The sequence below is a fragment of the Sinohyriopsis cumingii genome, chromosome 3 (genome assembly GCF_028554795.1).
Source record: "Sinohyriopsis cumingii isolate HCF-2022 chromosome 3, ASM2855479v2, whole genome shotgun sequence".
Taxonomy (NCBI): domain Eukaryota; kingdom Metazoa; phylum Mollusca; class Bivalvia; order Unionida; family Unionidae; genus Sinohyriopsis; species Sinohyriopsis cumingii.
The window spans coordinates 107966438-107993565 of NC_142963.1; the positions used below are offsets into that span (position 1 = coordinate 107966438).

The 27128-nt window shown below is 34.8% G+C and overlaps 1 protein-coding gene across 2 annotated transcripts in view; it reads left to right on the plus strand.

Annotated features, from left to right (window-relative positions):
• The window catches only part of LOC149803511 (peroxiredoxin-like 2A), a 30830-nt gene extending 9035 nt beyond the window's left edge, over positions 1 to 21795 (plus strand). For both annotated transcript variants that reach the window (XM_089953257.1, XM_089953256.1), the window contains exons 2-6: positions 5907 to 6113; positions 7313 to 7387; positions 11839 to 11973; positions 17048 to 17183; positions 20750 to 21795. In XM_089953257.1, coding sequence (XP_089809383.1) covers positions 5949 to 6113; positions 7313 to 7387; positions 11839 to 11973; positions 17048 to 17183; positions 20750 to 20871 — 633 coding nt within the window. In that variant the 5' untranslated portion in view covers positions 5907 to 5948 and the 3' untranslated portion in view covers positions 20872 to 21795. The remainder of the gene's footprint in view (positions 1 to 5906; positions 6114 to 7312; positions 7388 to 11838; positions 11974 to 17047; positions 17184 to 20749) is intronic.
• The last annotated feature ends 5333 nt before the right edge of the window (positions 21796 to 27128 follow it).

Genomic DNA, 27128 nt, shown 5'->3' on the forward strand with positions numbered 1-27128 from the left:
TTCATTATTCTGTCAGTGATGTTGTTGATTTTTGCACCTCTTAAAGTCTGTACATCTGTTTTAAAAAGTCTCCTTGGTATTATACTTTTCAAAATTGAGGAGCCAATTATTAGAGTCCTATCTTTTCTGGCTTGTGATGTCGTGTGTTGGACTCTGGATTGTATTTCAGACACATATCTTGGAGGAAGGAGTGCTGAAATTGGTGTTTCAGTTGTGTGAACTACTGTTGTTGATTCTGACACATTTGTCTGAGCACTGGGAAATGCAGTTGTTGGTGAAGGTAACAGACTTGTTTGAACTGCGGGCCATGGATGTACACTTATTGCTGTTGCAGGTGTGTCACATGACTGAGAGGGGGATACTGTTGTCTGCAATGCAGGATTAAAACTGCATTTTAAAGTTACTGAATATTTTTCAGAATATAGTTGCCCGATGATTTATGAAAACAGACAATCTAATAAACTGTTACTTCCCAGACAATGATGTCCGCCATTTGGGATTTCCCCAATACTGGTTCACGTAAAGTTTCAGACTAATTTTATGGTGAAATATTGTACAAGAGGCAGTTAAAATAATCAGCTCACTGATTCTGTTCTTAAAGCACAAATTGCTATTTACATGCTATTGTTAAAATTTTGAAACACTAGTTTGTATGTTTTTATTATCAATGGATAACCTGCAGAAATCGGGCAATGATAGTTGGTAACTTACTCAGGAAAGGGTTAATGGTCAGTCAGCTATCAAAACATGTCTGTGAATGTGCAAGAGCTTGTTTGTCAGCTTAATTGATATAAAAACTAGACCTAACTATTGATGTCTTGATTAATATATTTCGCTACAGCACAACACTAGAACTAAACTGGCTAAGGCAAGGGGACATCTCCAAATGTATGTTCAGTCAAGGTACCTCTAAAAATAATAATATGGCTAAGTAGTTTTTGCTTTCTTAACAGAAGAAAGTGAAGTTTACATTTGTAGGCGACTTAGTTGCCCACTTCACCTGGTAGCATAACCCCTGGATTGGTTATATATTCTCGAAGAAACATTTTACTCGGAAAAATTGGTTTCCATTGTAGATCTGGACCTCTGCATCATTATTTTAATGTTGTTGTTGAAGTTGTTTTCAGTTAAAGTTGTACTTGTTTTCTGGATAGCCATGGATCCCAGGACATTTTTAAAATGTGTCTGTTTTTGTGATTCCCCATTGCTCATAGATTAGTATGTCTCAAGATTGAGATTTTTACTCATAGATCAGTATGTCTCAAGATTGAGATTTTTACTCATAGATCAGTATGTCTCAAGACAGAGATTTTTACTCATAGATCAGTATGTCTTGAGATTGAGATTTTTACTCATAGATCAGTATGTCTTGAGATTGAGATTTTTACTCATAGATCAGTATGTCTTGAAATTGAGATTTATACTCATAGATCAGAATGTCTTGAGATTGAGATTTTTATTTTGAATGGTCCTTATTGAGAATCTGGACATATTTATTGAAACAGAAAATTACCAAATGAAGAGAATCTCATTATCAAGACAGATTTTCAGTCTTCTTTGTTTATTGTTCAGCATTTTGGCAATTTTAGTGATGAACAAAAATGACAGCACTGTTGCAATCAAAGTGTAATGGAAATGTAGTGCATGGGTGAACATTCTTGAACACAGGTACATAACATTTTGCCAAAAAGTAAATTTTTTTTGTTAGAAGTAAAACATTACAATTCATTAGATATAAATAAATGTTATGAAATTTATTTTTCTACCTGGTTCTGTTTTATTCTATAAATAAAGAACATGGTTTTGGTAAAACAAACCCCAAAATAACAATTGGTATGAAGCTGACTTGATGGATTAAATAAAATTTGGTATGAGGCTGACTTAATGAATTAAATAAAAGTTGGTATGAGGTTGACTTAATGGATTATATAAAAGTTGGTATGAGGTTACTTAATGGATTATATAAAAGTTGGTATGAGGTTGACTTAATGGATTAAATAAAATTTGGTATGAGGCTGACTTAATGAATTAAATAAAAGTTGGCATGAGGTTGACTTAATGGATTATATAAAAGTTGGTATGAGGTTAACTTAATGGATTATATAAAAGTTGGTATGAGGTTGACTTAATGGATTAAATAAAAGTTGGTATGAGGTTGACTTAATGGATTATATAAAAGTTGGTATGAGGTTGACTTAATGGATTAAATAAAAGTTGGTATGAGGTTGACTTAATGGATTAAATAAAATTTGGGATGAGGCTGACTTAATGAGTTAAATAAAATTTGGTATGAGGCTGACTTAATGGATTAAATAAAAGTTGGTATGAGGTTGACTTAATGGATTATATAAAAATTTGGTATGAGGCTGACTTAATGGATTAAATAAAAGTTGGTATGATGTTTCCATATAGTAACTTTTGAAGAATTTCATAAATCAAAATCAAATACATTAGGAAGACCTACGTCAAGTTTTTCACCATTTTCTTGCATAATGTTTCCCAGTTTTGGCCTGTTTTACTTAAAACTTACAATTTCTGATCAGTATCTCTTCAAGGACTTTATGGAATGAAACCATATTTGGCATATGGCTTATTGTCAATTAGATTTTGATCAGCTTTGATTTTTGTTGAGCCCTTGTCATTTGGAAGTGAGACGTAGCAGTTACTTATCCAACGACAGCAGCAGCATCAACAGTTTGTTATGGCATTGGTTAAAATATTTTATTTGCATGATTTTCCTAATCCTCTTTGTAAATTCTCATCAAACTTTGCATAAATCATTATGAAGCTTTTACAACAGATGCTATGACATGCTCCTTTGCACTTTGTACCTTGGGGTCATGGCTGATTGGTTTTGGCTTTTCATTTGTTTTTATTTCCTAAACCCAGTGACTGATTTTCTTAATATGATACAGAAATGAATCAGTATGAAGCTAAAATAATTAATTTGTTGACATGCACACTGGCCTCTTTGATGTTCGTGTCAAGGTCACAGTCTTAGAAAATTTGTATTAAGATTATGGTTATGGTTTTTTTATTCATTTGATTATATTTTCTAAAGCTCTTGATGGAGTTTCTTCATATTTGGCATGAATCCTTAAAACACCAATACAATTCATTTGGTAACATGTATACTTGCTCCTTGGACCTCACAGTCTTGTTTCAGCCATAGAAATTTTTGTTCATGTTTTGGTAAAAGTTTTGTCATTGCTTGTATTTCCTAAACCTCTTGACAGATTTTCATACTAGATATAAAACATCATGAAGCTAAAAGCTGAGACAATTCATTCTGCAACACACACTCATGACACTTTGATCTCTAGGTCATTGTCAGTCACAGAAATTTGTTATTAAGGTTTTGGTTCAAGTTTTTTATTTGCTTATTTATATTTCTAAATCCTTTGATAGATTTTTGAATGAATCATAACAATACTAAGACAGTTTGTTCATTGACATATTTGCTTAACCTTTGACCTTTTGTCAAAGTCACTTGTTTTGCAGCAATGCTTTTATCATGGGATTAATGTGCAGGCTCTAGACTTGTTACTTTGTCTGGCAGAAATTTTGGAGTTACTGCCCTTGCCTGGCTTGAAATTTTGCCCTTTAATTGCATCATATCAACATGGGTATCTAACGTGTGGACATGTTTTTAGTTTCAATTTTCACTGCTCTTTTATCCTTAGAATTTTGTGTTCTGCATTAGATTTACATATCAGTAAGAGTGCATCCTACAGACATGGCATTTCAGGAAGAACTGTCTTTTCACAGGTAGTGCAGGATTTCTGTTTCCTCATTTTCTTTATTCTTTGGCTGTGTTTGTTGCTGTCTGTAGATTATCAACAAGGCATGTGTGAGAATCCAATTTCTTTGTATTATAAAATACAGAGCAATGTGGATGAATACTTATAATCCAATTGAATCTGTAATAATAGCAATGCATGGGATAGAAAGTATACCATTTCCTGAAGAAAAAAATATTCTTAAGTTTATCTTAGATCTTCCATTTTCATTATGTTCCCTGCACTGAGAGGTATGTACCTGATGAGTGACTCTCGAGTGCACTGAAAGTGGGGATAGGGGTGGTGGGTATTACACACAAAAGGGAAATAAGATTAAAAATAGCATTTTATTGTTTTTTTAATTTATCAGTAAATCAGTAAATTTTAATTACCAGGGAGACCTATGTATCTGATTAGCTGAGCTAATTACTGCTCTAGAGTTTGTACTTTTGATAGGATTTTGATCAAATTTAGTAAATATGCTTATATCTTAACAATGTCACATACGTACAGTTACAAGTGACAATTATAATTATGGGTACTGTGTCAAATGTCTTACATGTTGAGTTAACAGCAAGTTATTTTTTGCTTCTTGCAAATACAGCTGTTTGGAAAACCCTTGATTATAAACCAGAACTATGCATCTGATTTTCAGAGTTTGTTACTACCTTGAAGACTGAACTTCAATTGAAGTTTGCTCACAAGTGGTAAATAAGCTTCAGTCATCACAGTCTTCACCATGTTCTGTAATAAGTGAGGTTTCTCACATTTGTGTGGTAATCTTGCATCTGATTGGCTGAGCTTGTTTATTTCCTAGATGATGTATTTCTTGTCTGATCTTGATAAAACATGGTAAATATATTCAAGTTGTCAAGATTTTGGATGAGTTTGATTATGAATGAGATCTGTTGAACATAATTGTGCCATGGTTTTTGGAAAGATTTTGTACCAGGAAAAATAGATAAATGCAAAATTATATGAAGATTGGAAGATAGTTTACATAGGATTATGTTTTGTAAATGTAACAGAAGCCTGCTTTATGAAATGGTCAACATTTGTAAATGCTAGCTGAGCTATGTAAGGTCCACTTAAGTCTTATGTTTTAAAATTAAATGACCAACATCTCAAAGCTCAACCATCATGGATTTGCAAAACATTTAGCATTAGAACTGTATTAGTGTCAATCTTTAACAAAAAGTCTGCTCGCCCTGGCAGTGCTGAAGTAAGATTGCCAGAGCGTATTAACTACATCACCTGGATCGGTGAGGGATAAAAGGGTCACATGATGTGTACTTTGATTGCCTGTAATGTGCTGTCAGTTGCAATAAATATGATATATATTTCGTTACTGTATAATTTATTCCAAAAAGAGATACTCTAAGGATTAGTCGGTTTACCAGTATTATCTCATTGTCAAATTGTCTTGTGATAAGTTCTTTTGATCTAACATGTTTGTTAAATCCTGATTACCAGCATGGTTAAGTGTGCAGTATCTGTGGTACAATTTGCTTTGCTTAATCTATGGTACTGTAATGTCTTATAAAAGTAAATTTAGAGAGAGAGAGAGAGAGAGAGAGAGAGAGAGAGAGAGAGGATAAAATTTGGTCCTGGTGTTACTGAGAAACATAAAAATTCTTTCAAGTTACGTTTACCTGATGCTGTAAGCATGTATATTTAAGGTATTAGTTGAGGTATTATTTAAGGTCAGTAGATAGTTAATTGATAAAAACTAAAACAACTGTTTGTTTTGTAAAGTAATTTTACTTTCAAGATTAATCTACCTTCTCTTGAAAAACATTTACACGGAGGGTTTTACTTGAAAGTTCATTAGCCCCAAGGCTAAATTCCATTTTCAGTCAGAGTTTTAAGACAAGTTAATTAGCAGTATTGTTTTCAGCTGGAGTTTAAATATGAGGAAATTAATAGTACTTTGTACTTTCACAGCATCCAGAACTTGGAATTTTAAGGAATTTTAAATATTAAGGAATTCTACTGTAAGGAAATTTTAGTGCTTTTCATTCTGAATGTCATCAGCAATTTTAACTGTATTTTACAGAACAAAATTGAATGTTATTAAATTGCATTAGGATGAAATATTATCGTATAATCTTTTATATTTTATTCCAGATTGTAAATCATAGTGGAATGTCACATAATTAGAGGGTCACTATGTTCAGATTTTCTCGCCTGTTTACTGGTGCAGTAGGAGTTGCAGCTGGAGCAGTCTTATTGTGCAACTTACCTTGGTTTGCAACAAAGCCACAATTAGCCACCCTTGACTACCTGGCAAATGCCACACTTCAGACAATAGATTCATCACGCAAGAATTTTTCTGTAAGGAAGTTTGAGTACTTTTTAATTCTAAAGAATGCAGGTGTAATAGTTTCTTTGCAGTTCAAACTTAGAGTTCACTCTATCAAACATTTTAAAATTTATAGTCCAGCAGTTGGAATGTTTTGTCAGAACAATAGTAATAAATTAGGGTCCTTTCAAGTGCAAGGAAGTGGAGTTGAGGCCAGTGGAATTTGAGTAAGGGCTAGTGATTTTTTACAAGTCACTTGGCCTGGGCCTTTGTCTGAAAAGATTTTTGTTGGAGCACTGTTATTTGGCATGGATTGTTATGAAACCAAAACCATTCTGTGACATGTTTTCTTTGCTCCTTTTGTATTTGGGTCAAAGTCTCAGTCGGAGAAAATTTGTGTTAGGATTTTGGTTGTTTTATTTGCTAATATTTGTTCTAATTCCCTCGATAGATTCTCATCATACGTGGCATTAATTATCATGAAGCTAAGACTGTTCATCAGGTGACATGCACACTTGACCATTTTACTTAGGGGTCAATGTCACAGTCATATTAAATTTGGTTTAAGGTTTTGGTTCAAGTTCTTTCATTTACTTTTATTTCCTGAACCCATTGAAGGACTTTGTTCATACTTAGGATGCATCATGATGAACCAATGAATTCATTTCGTAACATGCACACTCAACCTTTTGATCTTAGGATCAAGGTCATACTCACAGAAATTTGTGTTATGGTTAGGGTTACATTTTGTTATCTTCATTTCTGATTCCTAAACTCTTGGATGGATTTTGTTCATAGCTTGGATATATCACAACGACGCTAAGACAATTCATTCTGCAACATGCTTGCTTTCCCTTTTTGACCTTAGTGTCAAGGCCACACAAGCATGGATCAGTGGTTAAGGTATTGGACTTTTGACCATAAAGGGTACAGGCAAATTCCCACCATCAAATTGGCCTGGATCATCTATCATGGCATCCTTAGGCAAGGCACTTCAGTCTAACTTCTAGGCATTATACAACCTTAAATGTTTTTCACTGCTACAAGACATCCCCCCAAACCAAAACCCATTTCATAGCTCATTTTTTAAAGATTTTTTATTATTATTGTAATTTTATGGAGATGTATTAAATTTAAACTTAATTGTTCAAAATTGGGTCTTACATTTACGCTAATTTTATTCATTCACATGGATGAAAATCAAACTGATTATACATCTTTATTTTCCTAGGCAGGAGATCTGTGGCAGAATTCAGGTGTTGTTATTATGGCAGTACGTCGGCCAGGATGATCACTGTGCAGAGAGGTGAGTTTGAAGTTTTAAGTTCACCTGGCCGTAATGCCAAGTGGCTTATGGTATTGTCAGGTGTGCATTTTTTGACAACAATTGTTGTTTTTAGCTTCTTGCCAGAAAACACCAGTTTTGTACACAGTTAAATATGACTTCCTTGACTAAAAGTAGAAGAATAAATGCCTTCAAAAACCATGCGGTTAATTTGACCAAATTTGACAGATTCCTGGAGAAAAGTCTTTTAAATGTATTCATATGAATCTGATTGACCATAAGATATGATCATTGTTGCCAAAAATGGACAAATCACTCCACAGAATTTGACCAAATGTGATGACTTAAATATTTTTAAGTTTTATATGAAATGATGCTGATTAATCATCAAATATGGCCACCAATAAACATTAAATGACTTATTGAAAACATGACAGAATTTTATATAATTTGATGGAAAGCATTCAAGCATGAAGGCCTTTCATGTTTTTGCAGATGATACCAATCATCCTTTAAATATGGCCACTGTTACTGAAATTCATTTTTTTTCATAACTACATTTTCAAAATTGTAATACATTTGACAGAAAACAGAAAATATTACCACTGTTGCTAAAAATAGAATTAAAAAGCAAACTTAAAATGACTTCTTGTAAAGATTCCTAGAGATAATTATACAATTTGAAAGTCTCAGTTCATGAAGGCCTTTAAATTTAGCATACATGATGTTAATCAGCTGTCCAATAGTCATTATTACAAAAGTAGATAATCTTTTAAACAATTTTAATAAAAACCAAACATGCATTGATAACTCTTAAAGAAAATTTGACAGAAAGTTTCCTGGTATGAAGGCTTTTCAATTTTGCTTGCATCATGCATCTACTGTTCAATAGGGCCAATCATGCTAAATATAGAAAAACCTTAAAATAACTTCTTTTCAAAAACTGCTCAGCAGAATTTGACCACATTTGACAGAAAGATCCAGGTATGAAGTCTTTCCAGATTTGTTCAGATGATGCCAATCCATTAGATACGGCCACTGTTAATAAAGTTAGGAAAACGTTTATAGGACATATCACAAACTGTTGAACAGAATAAAGCTGAATTTGACCAAACCATTTTGGCATCAGCTCTTTTGCAAATGATGCTGATCAACTGTCAGACATGGCTGCTGTTGCTAATGATAGAATAGAAAAACAAAAACTTTCTAATTTCTTTTTTTTTTACATGCTTCACTGAATTTTGACATGATTTAAAAGAATGTATCTTGGCACAGAGGCATTTGAGTTTTGCACCAGTGATGCTGATCCATTCTAAAAGACCATTGTTACTACAAAAAGAAAACTTTTAACACCTTTAAAAAAGGAGATGACTAAACAGGGCTACAAAATAATTTTTTCAGACATCTTGTGGTAAATGACTATGCATATTTAAAATCTACTTGCCCAGAAGTGCCCATAATACCTAGGGCCCAAAATAGTTTCATGGGTTTTTTCATAGAAAGACTCTTTATGATGTCTAGTGAACAACTGTTAGGAACACAAACAGAAAATGGTGTCTTTCAGGTATCCAATGCGACTACCATAATGACCATTTTTAAGTGTTTGTATTGCTGTTCCTTCTTGAATGGATGCTTGTATCAGTGTGGGTTTTCACTAAAAGGCTTTGTATGATGACAAATCTTGTAAAAGCTACTTCTCCAGAACAAACGGTCTTACCCTCTTTGCTTTTTGTTTCAAAAACTATTTCTTTTTTGCATTATATAATGTTTTCTGTATTAAAATGATGCTGATACAACCTCCAAAATGGCTTCTTTAAAATCTTTATACTGCAATGACTGCCATATCAACATTGGGTTTTCAATGAAAGACTATTGCACCATGTACTGCAATATGTAGCTCGTGTTAATCAAAATGGTGCCTGTATGCCCTCCAACATAGCAATCTCAAAAATCTTTTTATCACAACTTGTCATGCATGAATGGTGGTACTGCCACAGGGTTTTCATTAAAAAAACTTTTTGCATTATTCAAGTGGTTCTGAATGAAAAGGGTGTTTTTCAGACCACCAACACATCTTCACCATTGTAAAGGAGTTTTGAGAAGCAATCCTAATTGACCTTGGGATCAAATCAAAGGTCATTGCTTGCAATTTTGTACTTCACTGAGCTTATGATCAGAGTGAATTGTACATCTGTTCAAATGAAGAATGACCAGCCTTTGTATCTTGTTGCATTTCACAGAACAAGTTGATAGTCAGAAATTTGATATTGATTTTAAGGTCATTGGTCTTCACTTAGGTTTTTAACTGTACTGGTTTAGTAAGCGTGATAACACAAAAATTATTACCGTATTTTCCCGCATATATCCCGCGGGTTATACCAGATTTTACAAAGCCCGCGGGGGGTGGGGTGCAGGTTAGATAAGGGTGCGGGCTATATCACAAATTTTTTACACGTAATAATATTTCAATATATTTCCCTGGCGACAAATTCACGAAAATCATCTATCTTCTTCTCCCAATTCTCGGGTAGACGTTGGCCGATGGTTGTTCGTGTTCTGACTGACAATTGGTTCCTCTTCATAAATTTATATACCCAATGCACCTCGGATTACACTCTCATCAATATCAAATTTTCTGCCTGTGGCTCTATTGCCATGCACTTCAGCATACGCAATGGCAGTTAGCTTGAAGTCGGCTGTGTAAGACTTTCATTTCGGCATTTTTTAAATTAAACAGAAAGAAATTATTTAAACTCGAATCTAAAAATTAAAGAATACAAGATTATTTAGAAATGTCTGCGTTTATTTAGCCTGTAGTTGAGGCACAGCTCCTATAGACAGCCTATGCGCACAAGCACTGTGTACCGAGCCTGAATATCGGTAGTTAATTGACGTCATGCGAGCTACATTCGAAATTGACAATTGTGGCATTCAGCCTCAGGACCTCACACCATTGCATATCCGGCTCACAAGTACCTGGCTTCAAAATTCAAATCTGCCTGCTGCCAGTCGGAATATAGTGGAGGCAGGGTGACTAACTTGAACTGATGCAGAGGGATGAATATTGACCGGGGCCGACTGACTTGATAGCATAAATACAAATTTGCATGTTGGGCGGGTGAGTGAAAATGTAGTAGTTGTAGTATCGTTCGTCATCCACGTGTGAGCATTGACGAATTTGGTCCTTCTAAAAACAGTAATGGTAGACAATGTGAACATACACGAAAAAGTTCATCAATCTATGGTTGCAGGTTATACAAAGGTGCGGGTTATGCCAACAATTTTTTACACAAAACCCCAAAACCCGCAGGCTATATGAGGGTGCGGATTATCTGCGTCTGCAGGATATATGCGGGATAATATGGTAATAGATTTTTCTAATTTAACCCATTTTATGGATATATACATTGAAAAATCCCTTGAATGATACTACTTCTGCAACATCATTCTTTTTTTTAATTTTTTTTGTTATAAATACAGATTTCACAAACTTTGCATGTTCATACATTTATCTTATGAGCATATTAATTCAAACGTAAGAAACTAGTTCTGTTACTCAGTTTTGTATATTGGAGTTTGTCAAGAATATCAGAGATGGTTTCAGTACTCAGCAGTTGAAAAGAAGAAATGGTCTTTTCTAGAATTCCTGGAAATTCTTTTGAGCCATTAGAGCATAAACCCCTTCATGGGACTATTGTTTGCTCACCTGATGATGTTTTCTCCTAATCCCACCAAAATTAGGGAATTCTCTTTTATTGTAAGCAAGTGTATTGAAATTGCATCCAACTGCTTATGCCTTGAGATGAACAAAACCAGAAATATGATTAATGTGAATAGTAATCATAATAATCATTTAAATGCAAGATTGCTAGATCACATGACAAAACCAGGTGTTTACTTTTTGGGCACTTTGTATTTGAACATGAATAATGAGATGTTCGACATGATTATTTAAAATATCTTACCAACTTGGAGAGCAAGAAAATGAAAAAATCTTGTTTTATTTGTTGTTGTTGTTTTAGGATTTGACGCCATTTTTCAGCACAAGATAGGCTATACATGGCGGCCAGTATAACTGGTGGAGGAAGAACCCTGGAAAACCCAGGGAAGAACCACCAACCCACGAGAAGCTACTGGCAGGCTTTCCCACGTACCCATGCTGGCCGAGCCTTGGACTTGAACCCACGCAGACAGAGGTGAGATGGCAGTGATCCGGAACGGTGAGCGCTTTAGACCACTCGACCACTCGGGGCCCCCTGTTTTATTTATAATTTCTCTAGTATTACTGGAGTTTCAGGTCTTATGACATTCAACTGCCAAGATACTTTATGCCACTTTGCAGATGATGTTAAATGGTGTTAAGTCTTATCTTTATTTATAATATATAGCCTGTGCTTTTAATAAGATAAAACAGGTCTGTTTTTTAAAATCCATATTTCTAAAGTTGATTCAAAGAATTTTTATTATTACAGGAGGCCCAAGATTTGTCTCTTCTCAAGGATGAAATGGACACTCATGGAGTCCGACTGCTTGCAGTTGTTCACGAGACTCTGGGTGTCAGTGACTTTAAATCTTTCTTCAAAGGAGATGTATTTTTAGATTTAGATGTAAGTTTACATTTATATATGCATTTGGTTTTTCAGAAGTTTCTTTTTTTGTAACTCTTTATCAGGAGTTGGTCACTCTACCAATAAATTTAGTATCATTTATTTTCATTGGTCACAATTTCTTTGTTTTTGCCCTTCAAAGTTTGCATATTTGTTGGTATTTAATTTAATAAATGAACCACAACAAATGCCCAAAGTAAGAAATTCAAAAGACCAAATCTATGAGTAGAAAAAGGTATGGTTGCTTCTGTGATTAAAACAATACTATAACCTGCATGAGCACAAATCAAATACCTGTCAAGTTAAATCACTTTCACTCAACATCAAAGGAGCTGACACAGCCAACAACTTTGAGCATTTAGTACATGTGAATGATTCTTCCTTGAAATGCTGTCCATAAGGTTGCATCATCATTTACCTTCTGACAACCATGGCATTAACATGGTGGTTTCAGAGTGGTCAAATTCAATTTAGATTCACATTATTGTGGATAATGTCATCATTCCAAATGTGAACCAAACATATGATCAGCTACCTCAGGCTCAGTGCAGTTAGCAAGCAATCTAAACATTTGATGTGGCTAATTTTTCATTGGGTCTTTAAATTTGTGATTCAGGGCAACAGCAATGTCCATGAAAATTAGAAATTGGTTCAACATGAAAATGAGCAATACTACAGTATAACTTAATTGCAGAAATTGTAAATTAACTGATATAAATGTTTTGCATCTGTTGCCTATGTGTCTTCATGGACAGATTCGGATTATTATTGTCCTTCATTACGACTACCAATGGATACTTGGGTAACTGCTGATTGATAATAACCTGGATAGTCAAATGAGACATCTTGTACCCAATTAGGTCATATAAAAAAGCATGTGTCTGAGCTCAGATTAACAACTATATCAGGCAGTATCAGTAGTGAATGGACACAGAATAATGCATACAGTTTGAAGCTCATGTCACGTGACTGTTGGCTGTTGTGCATTTATCCACTGTAGACTTGTATCTACTTTCTTTATTTCCATTTATAGTAACTGTATATGACACATTTCCAAGAAAACCGTTTTCTTTAATTTGAAACCATGTGTCACAGATTCATTATATTTTGATACACACTTACATAGTGAACCAGTCTATATTTAAAAAAAATGGCACCAAATGTTAAGCAAAACAGGCTTTATTGATATAACTCATGGATGCTATATGACCGAAAAATGTTTGAGGAGAGGGATTTTGTTAAACTTAAGAACATGCTGGATCAGGAAAAGGAGAAATCAGTAGCATTAACCAAATTTGGAAAAAATGTGAGGGTGATGTAATACTGCATTCAGACTGAGCACATCATGCTCATTGCAGAATTTGTGGATTTGAGTTTACGACTATTCAGCCAAAGTTAAAGTCATGTAGACCAATTAAAGTGAGTATTGTATATAAATAATTTATCAGTTTGTTTTGTGTTTGTATTCTTGTTCTAATCAACATGGATTTAGCTGATTTGTACCTTTTTCATACAGTTAGTGTAATTATGGCATGCAATATATAGATCACTCTTTACATGCTCAGATAATGCATTTTTGCTACTTATATTATTTATAATTAGTAATATTTACACTCTTACCTCTCAGGGGATCAGCATAAATGAACTTACAACAAAGCAGTTCAGGTTCACATTTAATACAATTTCCCTTGGATCAGGTACCTGGATAACCGATCATTAGGATCGGTGGGTACCCAGTAGATGACTAAAATTTTGGCAGCTATATCTCTCATACATTAACAAATAATAGACATATGTATCTCTTTTGTGATAGGTAAAATCAGAAGTAGCGTCAATAAATATTAACCAAATTAAAGATTTTTGTTCAAGTTTTTCATTTACATATATTTCCTAAACCTCCAGATCGATTCACATCATACATGGCATGGATCATTATGAAGTTTAAATAGTTTATTCTATGCTATGCTTGCATGTCTCTCTGACTTTTGAATAACAGATATGGTTGTAGAATATTTGTTAATGTTTTAGTTAAAGTTTCTTCATTTGCATTTATTCTTTTTCATTTTCTAAACCCTATTATGAATTGTGTTCATGCTTGGAATAAACCATTATGAAGCTAGAATAATTCATTGTGCAGTTAATTCATTTGCACCTTTAATCTTGGGATCAACATTACGGTCATATAAAATTTGAGATAAGGTTTTGGTTGAGATTTTTTCATTTTGTTTGTATTTTCTAAACCCTTGATGGAATTTGTTTGTACTTTGGATGAATCATTATGAAGCTGACACAGTTCATTCTGTGACATGCCCATTTGGCTCTTTGATCTTGGGGTCAAGGTCCCAGTCATGGAAAATTTGTGTCAGATATAAGAAGCATGCAATCACTGCTATTTTGATGATTGTTTCTATGTACCTCTGTACAGTAATTTCATGTTCTTTGTTCCCCCCCCCTTCTACTACTCATGGTGCAATAAATTCTGCCACTTTATTCCACTTCCTCATGTAGTCCTCACAGTAGAATAAATTGAACCTCTTGACGTTTGTTTTCATCAGCTATGGATCTGACTACATTGAAATTGGTGTAATAATAAAGTACATGTGCACTGACATTTTTAAAATTTCAAAGTGACATCTTGGGAAAAAATATGAATTAATATCAGAAGAAAAATAGATGTCACCAAGCCTGCCATGACAGTGAAAGTTAAATCACATGTTGAGCGGTGTTAGAACAAAATTGCTGGTGAAATCAGCTATACGACATACTGTTATGGTGTGCAGCACACGTTTGATGGAGATTGTTCACTGAAAGAAATTTACCTTTCATGGGTCTGTGTTCTTTTCCAGCAGTTGTCAGAATTTTCTGCACTAATCTGAATCTCTGGATTTTGCATTTGTGCATTATATCCCAGTCTACAATAAGTATTTCAAGAACTGATGGCTAACTAAATTTAGAGCAGTCTGTTGAACTACAGACTTATATTTATTTTTTATACAGACGAGGCGAGCTTATGGGATAGTCTTTTGTCCATCATCTGTTTGTCGTCCGATATCTGTCCATCCATTAGCACAAGTTTGTTACCACTACTCCTCCTAAACTATTTCAAGGATTGCCATGAAACTTTACACATTCATCCCATGGTCTAGTAGGTCAGTAGTCAGCTTGAAAATCTTGTTAATACTGCTTCTACTGACTGTATGGTGACATCATCAAGGGGTTTTAACTAAAAGACTTATAATGTTTTGTTGACCATAATATACAAGCTGCTGATTTGTGTCCAGTATAAGGCCGTCTTAAAATCTTGTTTTAGCTAGTCCTCTTAAAGAGAAAGTCATTTTGAAATGAGATTTTCGTTGGAAGAATTATTATGGTGTCTACTTGGTCCTAAATGAAAATGACTAATCCTCAAGATAGTCAGGGGTGACTGTCTTGAAAATAGTGTTTTCTACCAGATGGATGGTATATCAACATGGGGTTTTCACAGATAGACTTTTTATGAGACCTAGTTGTTCTTGAATAAAAATGGTGCCAGTCATGCGCATAATATGGGTGCCATTATGGCTGTCTTGAAAATCTTGTAATCACTCTTCTCCCAGAATGAGTGATCATTATGACATGGGTTTTGAACAAAAGACTTCGATGAAGTCTGCTTTGCCCTAAATGCCAATCTGACATCCAGTATGTTCCCCACAGCAGCTAGTTTGAAGACCTTGTTCCTGTTGAAGAATATCAGAAATTTTAAAGATTAGGGTTAGGGTTAAATAAAAGATGTGGTCTTCTCTTGAAACCCTGGAAATTCGTTTTGCCCAGTAGAGCATCAGTCTTTTCAAGAGACTGTTGTTTAAGGATAAACAAGAGTCTCTTGTTCATCCTATTAGAACATATTTTGAATATAATTTGAGACAAACACTCACTATTATGAATTCATATAGGGGAGTGGGGGTTAGAAGAATTACTTCCCATTATTTGTTTTTATACTACATAATCATTCCTCCATCTTCCTGATTTACAATTATGATAACCAATTGATTGCTCCACACACACATTTTTTTCATACATGAGATGAAACATTTTATGAAGCTGAGAAAGTTCATTCTGTTACACAGTGCTCAACCTTTTGACCTGGAGAACAAGGTCACATTTTATGCTTAAATCTTTGGCTCAGTATGCAGGCCATGACTTTCCTGCAATATCTATGGAACAGGCATGTAGTGTAACTCATGTCCAGCCATACTGTTGCATCATATCCATCACAATTTTTTGTTTTCACTTTGTAACCTTTGAAGGACTTGATGCATTGAAATCAAACTTGGTGTTAGACTTCACATTACGAACACCTAGATCAATATTTCTGATCCATTTTCTGGCAGAATTGTATGGCATTATGGACCCTGTTTCAGCTTTATCTCCATTCAGTAATTTTTGAAGAATTTAATGCTTTAAATCAAATTGGATATGAGGCTTTACAATAAGAAGACCTAGATCAAATTTGATACTCCCTGTTCTCCAGTATGGTAATCATAGAGTTATTGCCCATGACTTAGAACTTTGCTCATCAATAACTTTTGAAATACTAAATCAATTAAAATAATGTTTGGTATGTTGCTTTACATTAAGAAGACTTAGGTCATATTTTCTGATTAAACTTTCCAGCAGTTTGACTTGAACTTTAAGTTTATATGCCTCTTTTTGATGGAGGACATTTGTGGCATATGGACATGTATCTATTTAAACTATAGAAAGTCATGTAACATTCATTATGGCATTGTTGACAGGCGAGACAAGTTCAATAAATAGTTGTTACATTTTAAGTTAATCAGCCCTCAAAGTAGCAAAAGACAAATATAAACTCTCTGAGTTTCTAGGTTTGTCTGTCTGTCACATGATGCAGATTTGATGAAATTAAGGGTAGGCTTATCAACAGACATTGCTTTCTTAAATAAAAATTTAGCAGACATTTATAAGAGTAGGGCTTGATTTGTCTCCAAGCACAGGCTTATCACCAAATAATTAAAGATATAAGATTGTTCTTGTATTAAGTATGATGTAAATTAGTCCCTTTGTTTTCTTTCAGAAAAAATTTTATGGTCCTGTGGAACGTTGGGCTTCCTTGTTCAGTCTTCTGAGGTTTGGTGTGTTGAAAAATGGATATCGTGTCTTTCAGAAACAAATACCTGTAGATCTTGTCGGAGAGGGCAGGCTTTTAGGAGGTATGGTCCTGAGATTTTAAAACACCCATATTTGCCAGACATGACTGACAAATGAGCTTAAATGAATATTTGCTAACTTAACATATAATATTGGATATATGCCAGTAATTATCCCATACATTTGTTTGATCATTATATTTTGCTGTTTGCTTAAGCAATTATAACCACAAACCACAGCACAAAAGAGGTCAAAAACTTTATTTCCTGGACTTACTAAATCCCTATAATTGAACAATTGCCTCAGGGTCTGTACTGTAAACATTACATGAGAGTGTTTTAGCTAGATTGTTTGGTGGTGTATCAGTATGTCGGAGATTTGGAACAAAATATGTTTGGCTTAGGCCATAATGAAAAAGAATAAACTATACTTTCAACAACAACTAATTTTAATTTTCCTACTTCAAAACTTCTCTTACAAAGAACCTAATCAAACAAATCTGTATCATTGGACCTGACAAGAAATGCCCATTATTTAAGTGTTCCTTATGTTATGACTGTGTGGTCTTATATTAAGTAACAAGAAAAAGCAAAACCAACAAGTTTTGTATAATTTAAAATATAGTTTATTTTCCTAAAAATACTTAGTGAAGGAATTAAAAATAACTTGCATATGGTGAATGAAATCCTAAAGCCCTAAATGTTCTATTGATTCCAAAAAATATCGAGTAATTCAAATAAGTTTTATAGGTATGGTCAGTAAGGTGTTGATATATCAACAATACATAAGAATCACTATGATATAATTCCAGAATGTCTTTAAATGAATTCACAGTAATCCCATGATAGCTATGAATCCAAATAGTCATTACACGAATTCACAGTAATTCTGTACAGCTATTATTCTAATTGATCTTAATATTTTGAGCACTGTAATTGGAACTTACTAAATAAATCTGTTCCACAGATTTTAAGGTCTAATAAACTAGGATCTTTTGGAGAATACAGTAGGGCATACTTCCCCAGTCCACAAATTTAAAGGTCTAATGAGCTATGATCTCTCAGGGAATACCGTAGGCATACTTCCCCAGTCCACAAATTTAAAAGTCTAATGAGCTATGATCTCTCAGGGAATACAGTAGGGCATACTCTTCAGTCCACAAATTTAAAGGTCTAATGAGCTATGATCTCTCAGTGAATACAGTAAGGCATACTTCCCCAGTCCACAAATTTAAAAGTCTAATGAGCTTTGATCTCTCAGGGAATACAGTAGGGCATACTCTTCAGTCCACAAATTTAAAGGTCTAATGAGCTATGATCTCTCAGTGAATACAGTAGGGCATACTTCCCCAGTCCACAAATTTAAAGGTCTAATGAGCTTTGATCTCTCAAGGAATACACTTGGGCATACTTCCCCAGTCCATAGATTTGTAATTTTTTGCAGTAACCCAAAATTAATAACCATAAAAATAAATGAACTTATGATTAAAGCATTTTACAAAAATTGTGCTCCTTAGTTGTAGCCAGTATTTGTATGCCCTCATCAGATATATATGGAGGAGATGAGTAGTGTTACTCATATCCAGTCATCCATCACCTCATGTCATGCAAACTTCATTTCCACATAATAACATGTGATAGACTTCATGAAATGAAACAAATTTGGCATAAGTCTGTGCATGAAAAAGACCTAATTCAGGCTGTAATTTTACCATCTATAGCTGTTTTAGGTCTGCTTATAATGGTCTTACTGACTTGGGATTTTCAAAGACTTCTAATGATGTGTAGTTACTTTCAAATAACAAGGTTTCCTGTCAGACAACCAGTATGATCACCACAGTGGCAAGCTTGAAACTCCTGTTATTGCTATTACTTCAGAAATTGATGTTCATGGGGTTTTCACTGAGAGATTTCTTATGACATTTTGTTAGTCCTAAATAAAAATGCTACCTCTTACACATCCATTTTTTGGCCACCATTGAATCCATCTTTTTATTCTTGTTATCTCTACTCCTCCTGAACTTCTTGTGATGTCTAGTTGGTTGAAAATGAAAATGGTGCATGTTCAGGAGGCCCTTCAACATCTAATATGGCAGCCACAGTGGCCATCTTGAAAATCCTATCACTGCTTATCCTGAACAAATGATGATATTGACATGGGGTTTTCACTATGATGTCTGGTTGATCCTAAAAGAAGATGGTACCATATTGAAAGTTTTGTTATTGCTACTCCAGAAAAATGAAAAAGGTGCCTTCATGGTCATATCTTCATTTTATTTTCTCTAAAATATCTATTGGTATGAACTGTACTAAATTTAATGGTACAGCTCTCCCCTAGTATAATGTTCCTTGATATATTGCAATTCTGGATATAACATAGTACTACTATTGACCCCATGACCAAAATCATACCATTGTGTAACAATGAGGGTTGAAAGAAAATAAGGTGAAACTTAGTCTTATACCTTCATTTCTTTTCAAAATCACCACTCTATAACAGATTTTGGTTCTGTGCATACTGTAGTTCTCTGTGTATCACAGTTTGGTAAATAATGTGCTCAGCATTAATGGACCCTGACTACTGTGTTATAACAAGGGAGAGCTGTGCTGATAAGATCTCCAGTGTTGCTGCCAAATCTTTTTATTGCTGCTACTCCTAAATGGATGGCCACAGTTCTATGGGCTTTTTACATAAAGACTTTTTATCATTTCTGGCTGGTGCTAAATGAAAACGATGCCAATCTGAAATACAATATGGCTGAAATGTTGACCGTCATGAAAATCCTGGTATCACTAGTCGTCTCTACAGAATGTTACTTTTTTCTCACTTGTATAGTTCTAACTATATATGTAATTCGTCCTAAATGATAATAATGCCAGTGTGACTTCCCACAATTTTATAAATCGAGATTTAAAAAAAAAAAATACTTCTTGCATTATATATAAATGATGCTGATATCACTTCTTGTAATATTTAATTAGTTCTGAATATAAATGTTCATATCTGAACATCACCATTTCCCCCCTTTTTCTGAAGGAGATTGAAAACCAGACCTAATTAACTTTGGGGTCAACTTAAAGGTCATTGTTTATCTCTTGTACTTTTTTGGGTTTATGAACACAGTGACATGTACATGTACATAAACAGGTGAGTTTTGACTATAGACTCAGATCGTATTCTGACACTTGTTGTATAGTTAGTGATCTAGACTTAGTTTTTAAACTGTACTGGAAAGTAAGCATTGACCACTTTAATGACTTTGATTTTTCCCTCCAAGAAGTGTTAATTAAAGATTTAACCAAACTTTGCATGTAGGTGCATCTTGGCAATATCTGAGACAAGTTCAATGACCTTATATCCATGATATCAGGTTCAAGGTCAAAGGTCATGATAAAGAATTTTGTCCAACACTTACTGGTATATTGTGAACATGTTAAGTCAAGCATAAAAAATACAAAATAGTTACAAAATTTTGTTTTTCAAGAATATCAGAGATGGTTTAGATATTCAGCAGTTTAAAAGAAGAAATGGTCTTGGATTCCTTGAAATTCTTTTTGGTCTGTAGAGCATCAGTTCCTTCAAAATACTTTTTGTTTGTTAATAAAAAAACAAGGATTTCTATTTGCAGGTTTATTTGTGATTGGACCAGGCAATCAAGGTATAATTTTCCAGTACCATGAGAAGGAGTTTGGAGATCATGCCAGTTTACAAGATGTTCAAGTTGCCATACGTAATATCAAGAAAATGTAAGACTTCTTTTGCATAACGTGTCTTATGATATTTCTTCATCCTCAATTTTGGATTGAATGCTACAGTATTTTGCTTGTAAATGTACTAAAAGTGGTGATTATATCAATAAATATACCTTGTTGGCATGAACCTAATGTTCTGAACAGTGTGTAATGTTTCTCATCAGTCCATAGACAGTCTTGCATCTTCTATATGCAGTATGTATAATATATTTAGTGTGTGTAAATGGCCAATGAACAAATTGTCAGTATTATTTGAAATATTGTAATCAATGTTTGTGATCTTCCTCTTGTTAATTTTCAATCTTTGATAATTTCAGTGAGTACCGTATTTACTCTCTTATAAGTTGAGTCAAACTGCAAGCAACAAAGATCCTGATCTGTTGTAACATAATGCACCTGCTGATCTGGGTCTGTCGTTTGTTCTACTGATTACTTCGAACAAACTGCACAAACCCAGAGCTGCTGGTGTATTACCCAGAGGCAGATTTGGGTCTGTGTAGTTTGCAGCTGGACTCATTTTATAAGCTAGTACATACAGTATGTAACTTTTTATAAAAATCTCAAAAAGGTAATAATTTGCTAATCTTGTAGTTTTCCTCAATGCTGCATCTTGATAACGACATTTTTTGTATTTCATCATGCTGTCCACTTTTGTGCATGTGAAATTTATGATTAATCATGTGTTGTGATTGTTTTGTTAAATATTTCTTTATATGAATAGATGTGTGTTTTAGTGGATTTGGGTTGACAAGACCCTGTTGCAGCTATTTGACGTCCTCGAGATAAATTTACAAGCTCTGGGTACTGAGTTCTTTGCTGGAAAAGGGCATTGTCAATCTAAGAAACTAAACAATTTCTAATCAGACAAAGCAGTAAATTATGTTTAAAATGTTTTCATAAAATAAAACACTGATTTTTAAAATCTTGTAATTTTTTCCAAATAGTTGTAGGTGCAAGTATATTCATGTAGCTACATCAGTAAAGTTGAGGAGTTCTGTTGTACACCTCCTCCACTTGCCATATCAGTGTCGGTATCTGACAAATATTAACATTTACACATGTACAGCCTCACTGAACCTCATTCACTAATTTCTTCAGGGGTCCTAGGCAGCAGTTTAGGGTGGGTTTTATAGCTTCATGTACCCCCTTGGGAGAGGTTTAAATTTGTACATTAGTTTCAGTCTCAAAAGTTTTTGCATGTAGCTCAGGCTTTTTGCACACTATAAAAAATAATCTTTCAACTGTAGTCATTAAACTTGGTGAAGGGATGCATCTTGACAAGTTCTACATCTTCATTATAAAAGTAGGTCACTATAATCCATATTTTATGCTTCATTGATTTGTGTTTAGTCTCAAGAGCTGTTCATGCCAGAATCATCAAACTAATTTGTATGCGTCGATCACATTTGCCATTCCCCTGCAACCAAAAATCACTTTGATTGAACCACATTTTAACTAGTTTTGTTAATTTTTCAGATAACATGTACCCACATAAGTTGTCATGCCCTGTATAATACTGTTACACCTGGAGTCATGAATTTACTGATGTATTACCTATATTTTATCACTTAGTGACATTGTTGAAATTCTGTGTAGAGTTCATTTATTGGGTGATGTGTATGTTCCAATCATGAAACTTGATAATTGTATGCATCTCTGTTAGTACTGTACTGTTATGAAGGTCACTTTGATCTACAATTTCATATATATATATATATATATATGAACCTACTCAGGGTTTTAGACCATATTAGCTGGAAGTAGGAATAAACATGTTTATTTACTAGTAAACTTAACATATTAACTATACAGTGTGATAGTTTACACTCAACAGGTGGACTGCATGCTTTTCATGTGAGGTGGTCTATAGTGGTCAGTCAAGGCAATTACTGATGAATGAATTGTTGTTGTTATAGGCCTAATACCTTTTCTCACCACATAAAAGGCTATACATGGCCCCCAGTATATCTGGTAGAGGAAGAACCCGGGGAAAACCCCAGGAAGAACCCACAGCAAGCTAATGGCAAGCTTTCTCACATGTTGGCCATGACTGAGATTTAAACCAACATGAGGATAGGTGAGACGAGACTACTTGGCCCCCATATGAATGAACTAGGATTGTTCAACTGTCAGTCAGTCCAAGGTTACACTATCCTTAGACAATGATGATAACTTTGGCCAATTTTAAGAATGATTTTAATAGAAATCATGCAAAAAACAACATCAATCTCTAGTTTGTGTCACCTTATTTAAATCATAGAAAGAGTGCACTTTCTTATTGTTTTATTTCTTTTATGGTCGGTAGGTGGGTATGTTGGTGATTGGTTTAATGGTCATTCAGCATTAAAATGTCAGAAAAAATTGCACAAGATAAAACTTCTAAGTTGTCAAGACCAAGTCAGGCTGAACTTATTTTATGCATGATAATTAACGTTGACAATGGCTACTGCAGATCACTTAAAGCTTTGTTGAGGTGAGTCTTAAATTCATTAATTACACTCTAGTTAAATTTGAAAGAGGTTGTTCATGCCACATTATTTGATTCTGTTGCCTGATAGCACAAGAAAGCAAGTGGTACATTCTCAGCTACTACAGAAGATATAGATAGTCAAGAGCTAGGTATCACTTACTCCTGTGATTGCCAGTCACCATTGTTTATGGTTCAAGTTTATCACTGAGTCCCAAACTCTGATAGGGATAGCTGTCATACGTGGACTGTATAATCAGGAAACTGATCTTGTTTATTCACCCTTCCAAAGTCCCTTAGGCAAGGTCAAGGTCATTTGAAAATCTTTGTAGAGTTTTCAGTTGAAGTTTTTGTTTGGTCACAAGTCCCAACATTGTGAAAGATAATTGTAATACTTACACAATAGAATGGATCTCTGTCGTTTTATCCATGTACCCTGACCCATGAAATCAATTGTACAAAAAGTGTTTCCAACTTAATTTTCATGTTTTCAGCTCAAAGATCTTCTGAAATTATTGAAGCCGGAGCAGCCACCTGTCCTAAGTGGGCAATATCTTGCCGCTGCAAATGTTGTTGTTGTTATGGGGTTTAATGCCATTTTTCAAAGCAAGATAGGTTGTATATGGTGGCTAGTATAACGGGGGGGGACCCTGTGAGAACCACTGACCTACAGGAAGCTACTGGCACCTTCTCACATACCCACATTGGTTGAGCCTCAGACTCGAACCCCCACAGACAGAGATGAAATGGTTGTGATCAGAAAAGGCAAGCACATAAGACCACTATGCCTCCTGGGACCCCCTTGCATATATTGAAACCAGACAGTTAATATATCTGTATGTATTAGAGGCTAGTAGGACATCACTATTATGCCAATTAAATGTCAAATTTTAAAAGTTTCATATAAGGATTTGCTAGAAACTTTAGGAAGATAAATCCTTCTAAATAAATGTAAAAATTAAAGGTAATGGTATTAAAATTCTGTCAAAAAATGTAATTCCTTAAAGTATAAGGTTGCATCTTTTAATATAAACCTTATGTCCTCAAAACATCCAAGATTTTCTCTGGGGTACTACATAGAGTTCCTTCTTAAATTCACATAAAAATACTTGTCTCTCAAAGTGTGGAAGTCAATACACTTAACAAGAATATGTTCCACTGGCAGGGTATACTGTATGGTCAAGGTTCACCCTTAAGGAGGTATACATTAGTTGTAAATGCATTTCTTGCACATGATTGGCACATTCACCCATAAGGAGGTATACATTAGTTGTGAATGCATTTCTTGTACATGATTTGCACATCTCTGTGATTTGATCTTAATGAGAGATGCAACTTTACAATGCTATTTGGATGTTCTGAAACTTGTTTGAAGAGTTCATGCCACATATTTTGCTAATTATAAAGACGATGCTGATTTATATCATATTTTGGTACATGGAGTCCTCTATTCGAAAACTGGTGACTGCTGGACAGCTATGGCTGCTTTATATGACCCTTCATTACCCTTAATGCTTATTCGATTATGCAGCAAGTAGTATAGAATCCTTTTTTTTAGATTGTTATCAGCTAATAATGTTTCCATAAGATCTGAGATATTAACAGGTCATACTTAAGGTTTTCCAAGGCTTTTATTGTCGAAAGAGAATCTGAAAATATGATGAAATATATTTCTTGTTTTAAGTTTCTGTGTAGTTCCAAACTTAATTATGAATAATTTCTGCAGGAACTAGCTTGGCATTGTGCTGTGTTGTATTACAGCTGCAGCTCTTACCATGTCTAAATCATTCAAACCATCTGTACACAGAGACATGGCCTACTGCTGTAGGTGGCAGTAATTTCATTAAATTTACCCAGAAAAACAAGAAGATTTATTGATAACAAAGTTGGTGTCTGGGGAACATAGAATTTGTAGTAGTTGCATGATTATGGCTTCTAGGTAAGGATAAGGGATGAATTCACATGCCAAGAGGTTGAATTAAATTTAGTTTCTGAGTAGACATGTTTGGTATTCGGGCCAGAAGACTACATTATAGTGGGATTTGGTGAATGGGATTGTATAGTAATATACCTGAGAGTCAATTCATTAATTTGATATAAAGTGAAGCTTTATTTACTTCAGCAAGGGGAAATTCTAAATGCTCCCATATTTAGTCCATGATTTGGTTATGAATGCTCCCAGCCTTGGTCCAAGTCTTGGTTATAAATGCTCACAGCACTGGTCCAAGTCTTGGTTCTAAATGCTCCCAGCCTTGGTCCAAGTCTTGGTTCTAAATGCTCCCAGCCTTGGTCCAAGTCTTGGTTCTAAATGCTCCCAGCCTTAGTTCAAGTCTTAGTTCCAAATGCACCCAGCCTTAGTCCAAGTCTTGGTTCCTAAATGCTCCCAGCCTTAGTCCAAGTCGTGGTTCTAAATGCATCTAACCAAAGTACAAGTCACTGTTCTAAATGCTCCCAACCTTAGTCCAAGTCTAAGTTCTAAATGCTCCCAGCCCAAGTCCAAGTCGCAGTTCTAAAGGCACCCAGCCTTAGTCCAAGTCTTGGTCCTAAATGCTTCCAGCCTTAGTCCAAGTCGTGGTTCTAAATGCATCTAACCAAAGTACAAGTCACTGTTCTAAATGCTCCCAACCTTGGTCCAAGTCTTAGTTCTAAATGCTCCCAGCCCAAGTCCGAATCTTGATTCTAAACGCACCCAGCCTTAGTCCAAGTCTCAGTTCTAAACGTACCTAGCCTTAGTCCCTGTTTAAGTTCTAAATGCTCCCAGCCTTAGTAGAAGTCTCAATTCTAAATGCTCCCAGCCTTAGTCCAAGTCTCAGTTCTAAAATGCTCCCAGCCTTAGTCCAAGTTGCGGTTCTAAAGGCACACAGCCTTAGTCCAAGTCTCGGTACTAAATGCACCCAGCCTCAGTCCAAGTCGCGGTTCTAAATGCTCCCAGCCTTAGTCCAAGTCTCAGTTCTAAATGCTCCCAACCTTAGTCCAAGTCTCATTGTTCCCAGCCTTAGTCCAAGTCGCGGTTCTAAATGCATTCAGCCTTAGTCCAAGTTGCGGTTCTAAATGCTCCCGGCCTTAGTCCAAGTCTCGGTTCTAAATGCTCCCAGCCTTAGTCCAAGTCTTGGTTCTAAATGTTCCCAGCCTTAGTCCAAGTCTCAGTTCTAAAGGCACCCAGCCTTAGTCCAAGTCTCAGTTCTGAAGGCACCCAGCCTTAGTCCCAGTCTCAGTTCTAAAGGCACCCAGCCTTAGTCCAAGTCTGTTTTAAATGCACCCAGGCTTAGTCCGAGTCTCATATTGTGCAATGCATCTTGCAGCTGTAGCTAAGATTTATGTAAGATGTTAAAATTGAACCTGGAACTGCAGACACAAAGTTAATTAATAACCACTTGACTATCATGCCCCATTTCATTCGTTCCTTATAGATTTTATTTATGCTTTATGCATAAATGTTGGGAAAAAATTAATGTAAATTTTCAATCATGTTATCACTCGTTGACTTAGTTTTTACTTTGTCCCTCAGTCACTTTTTAAAACTTGGAAATCAGAAATGTCAGGTTTTATTTTTCAAGCATAATCGGTGACATTTTTTTGCACAACATAAATTAATGGACTTCCTCAGGTTCAGAAAGTCACTCCCATTTTTATCCCTTTAAGTTCCTTAATGAATGAAAATTGTATTACAGTAAAGAAAGAATTTAAAGGGTGTGACCTTTGCATCAAAATTAGGCACACGTATCATGACTGAACAAGTTCATGGAAGGGACTTACGCTCTACTGTCTGAAATGAATTTCTAGGAAAT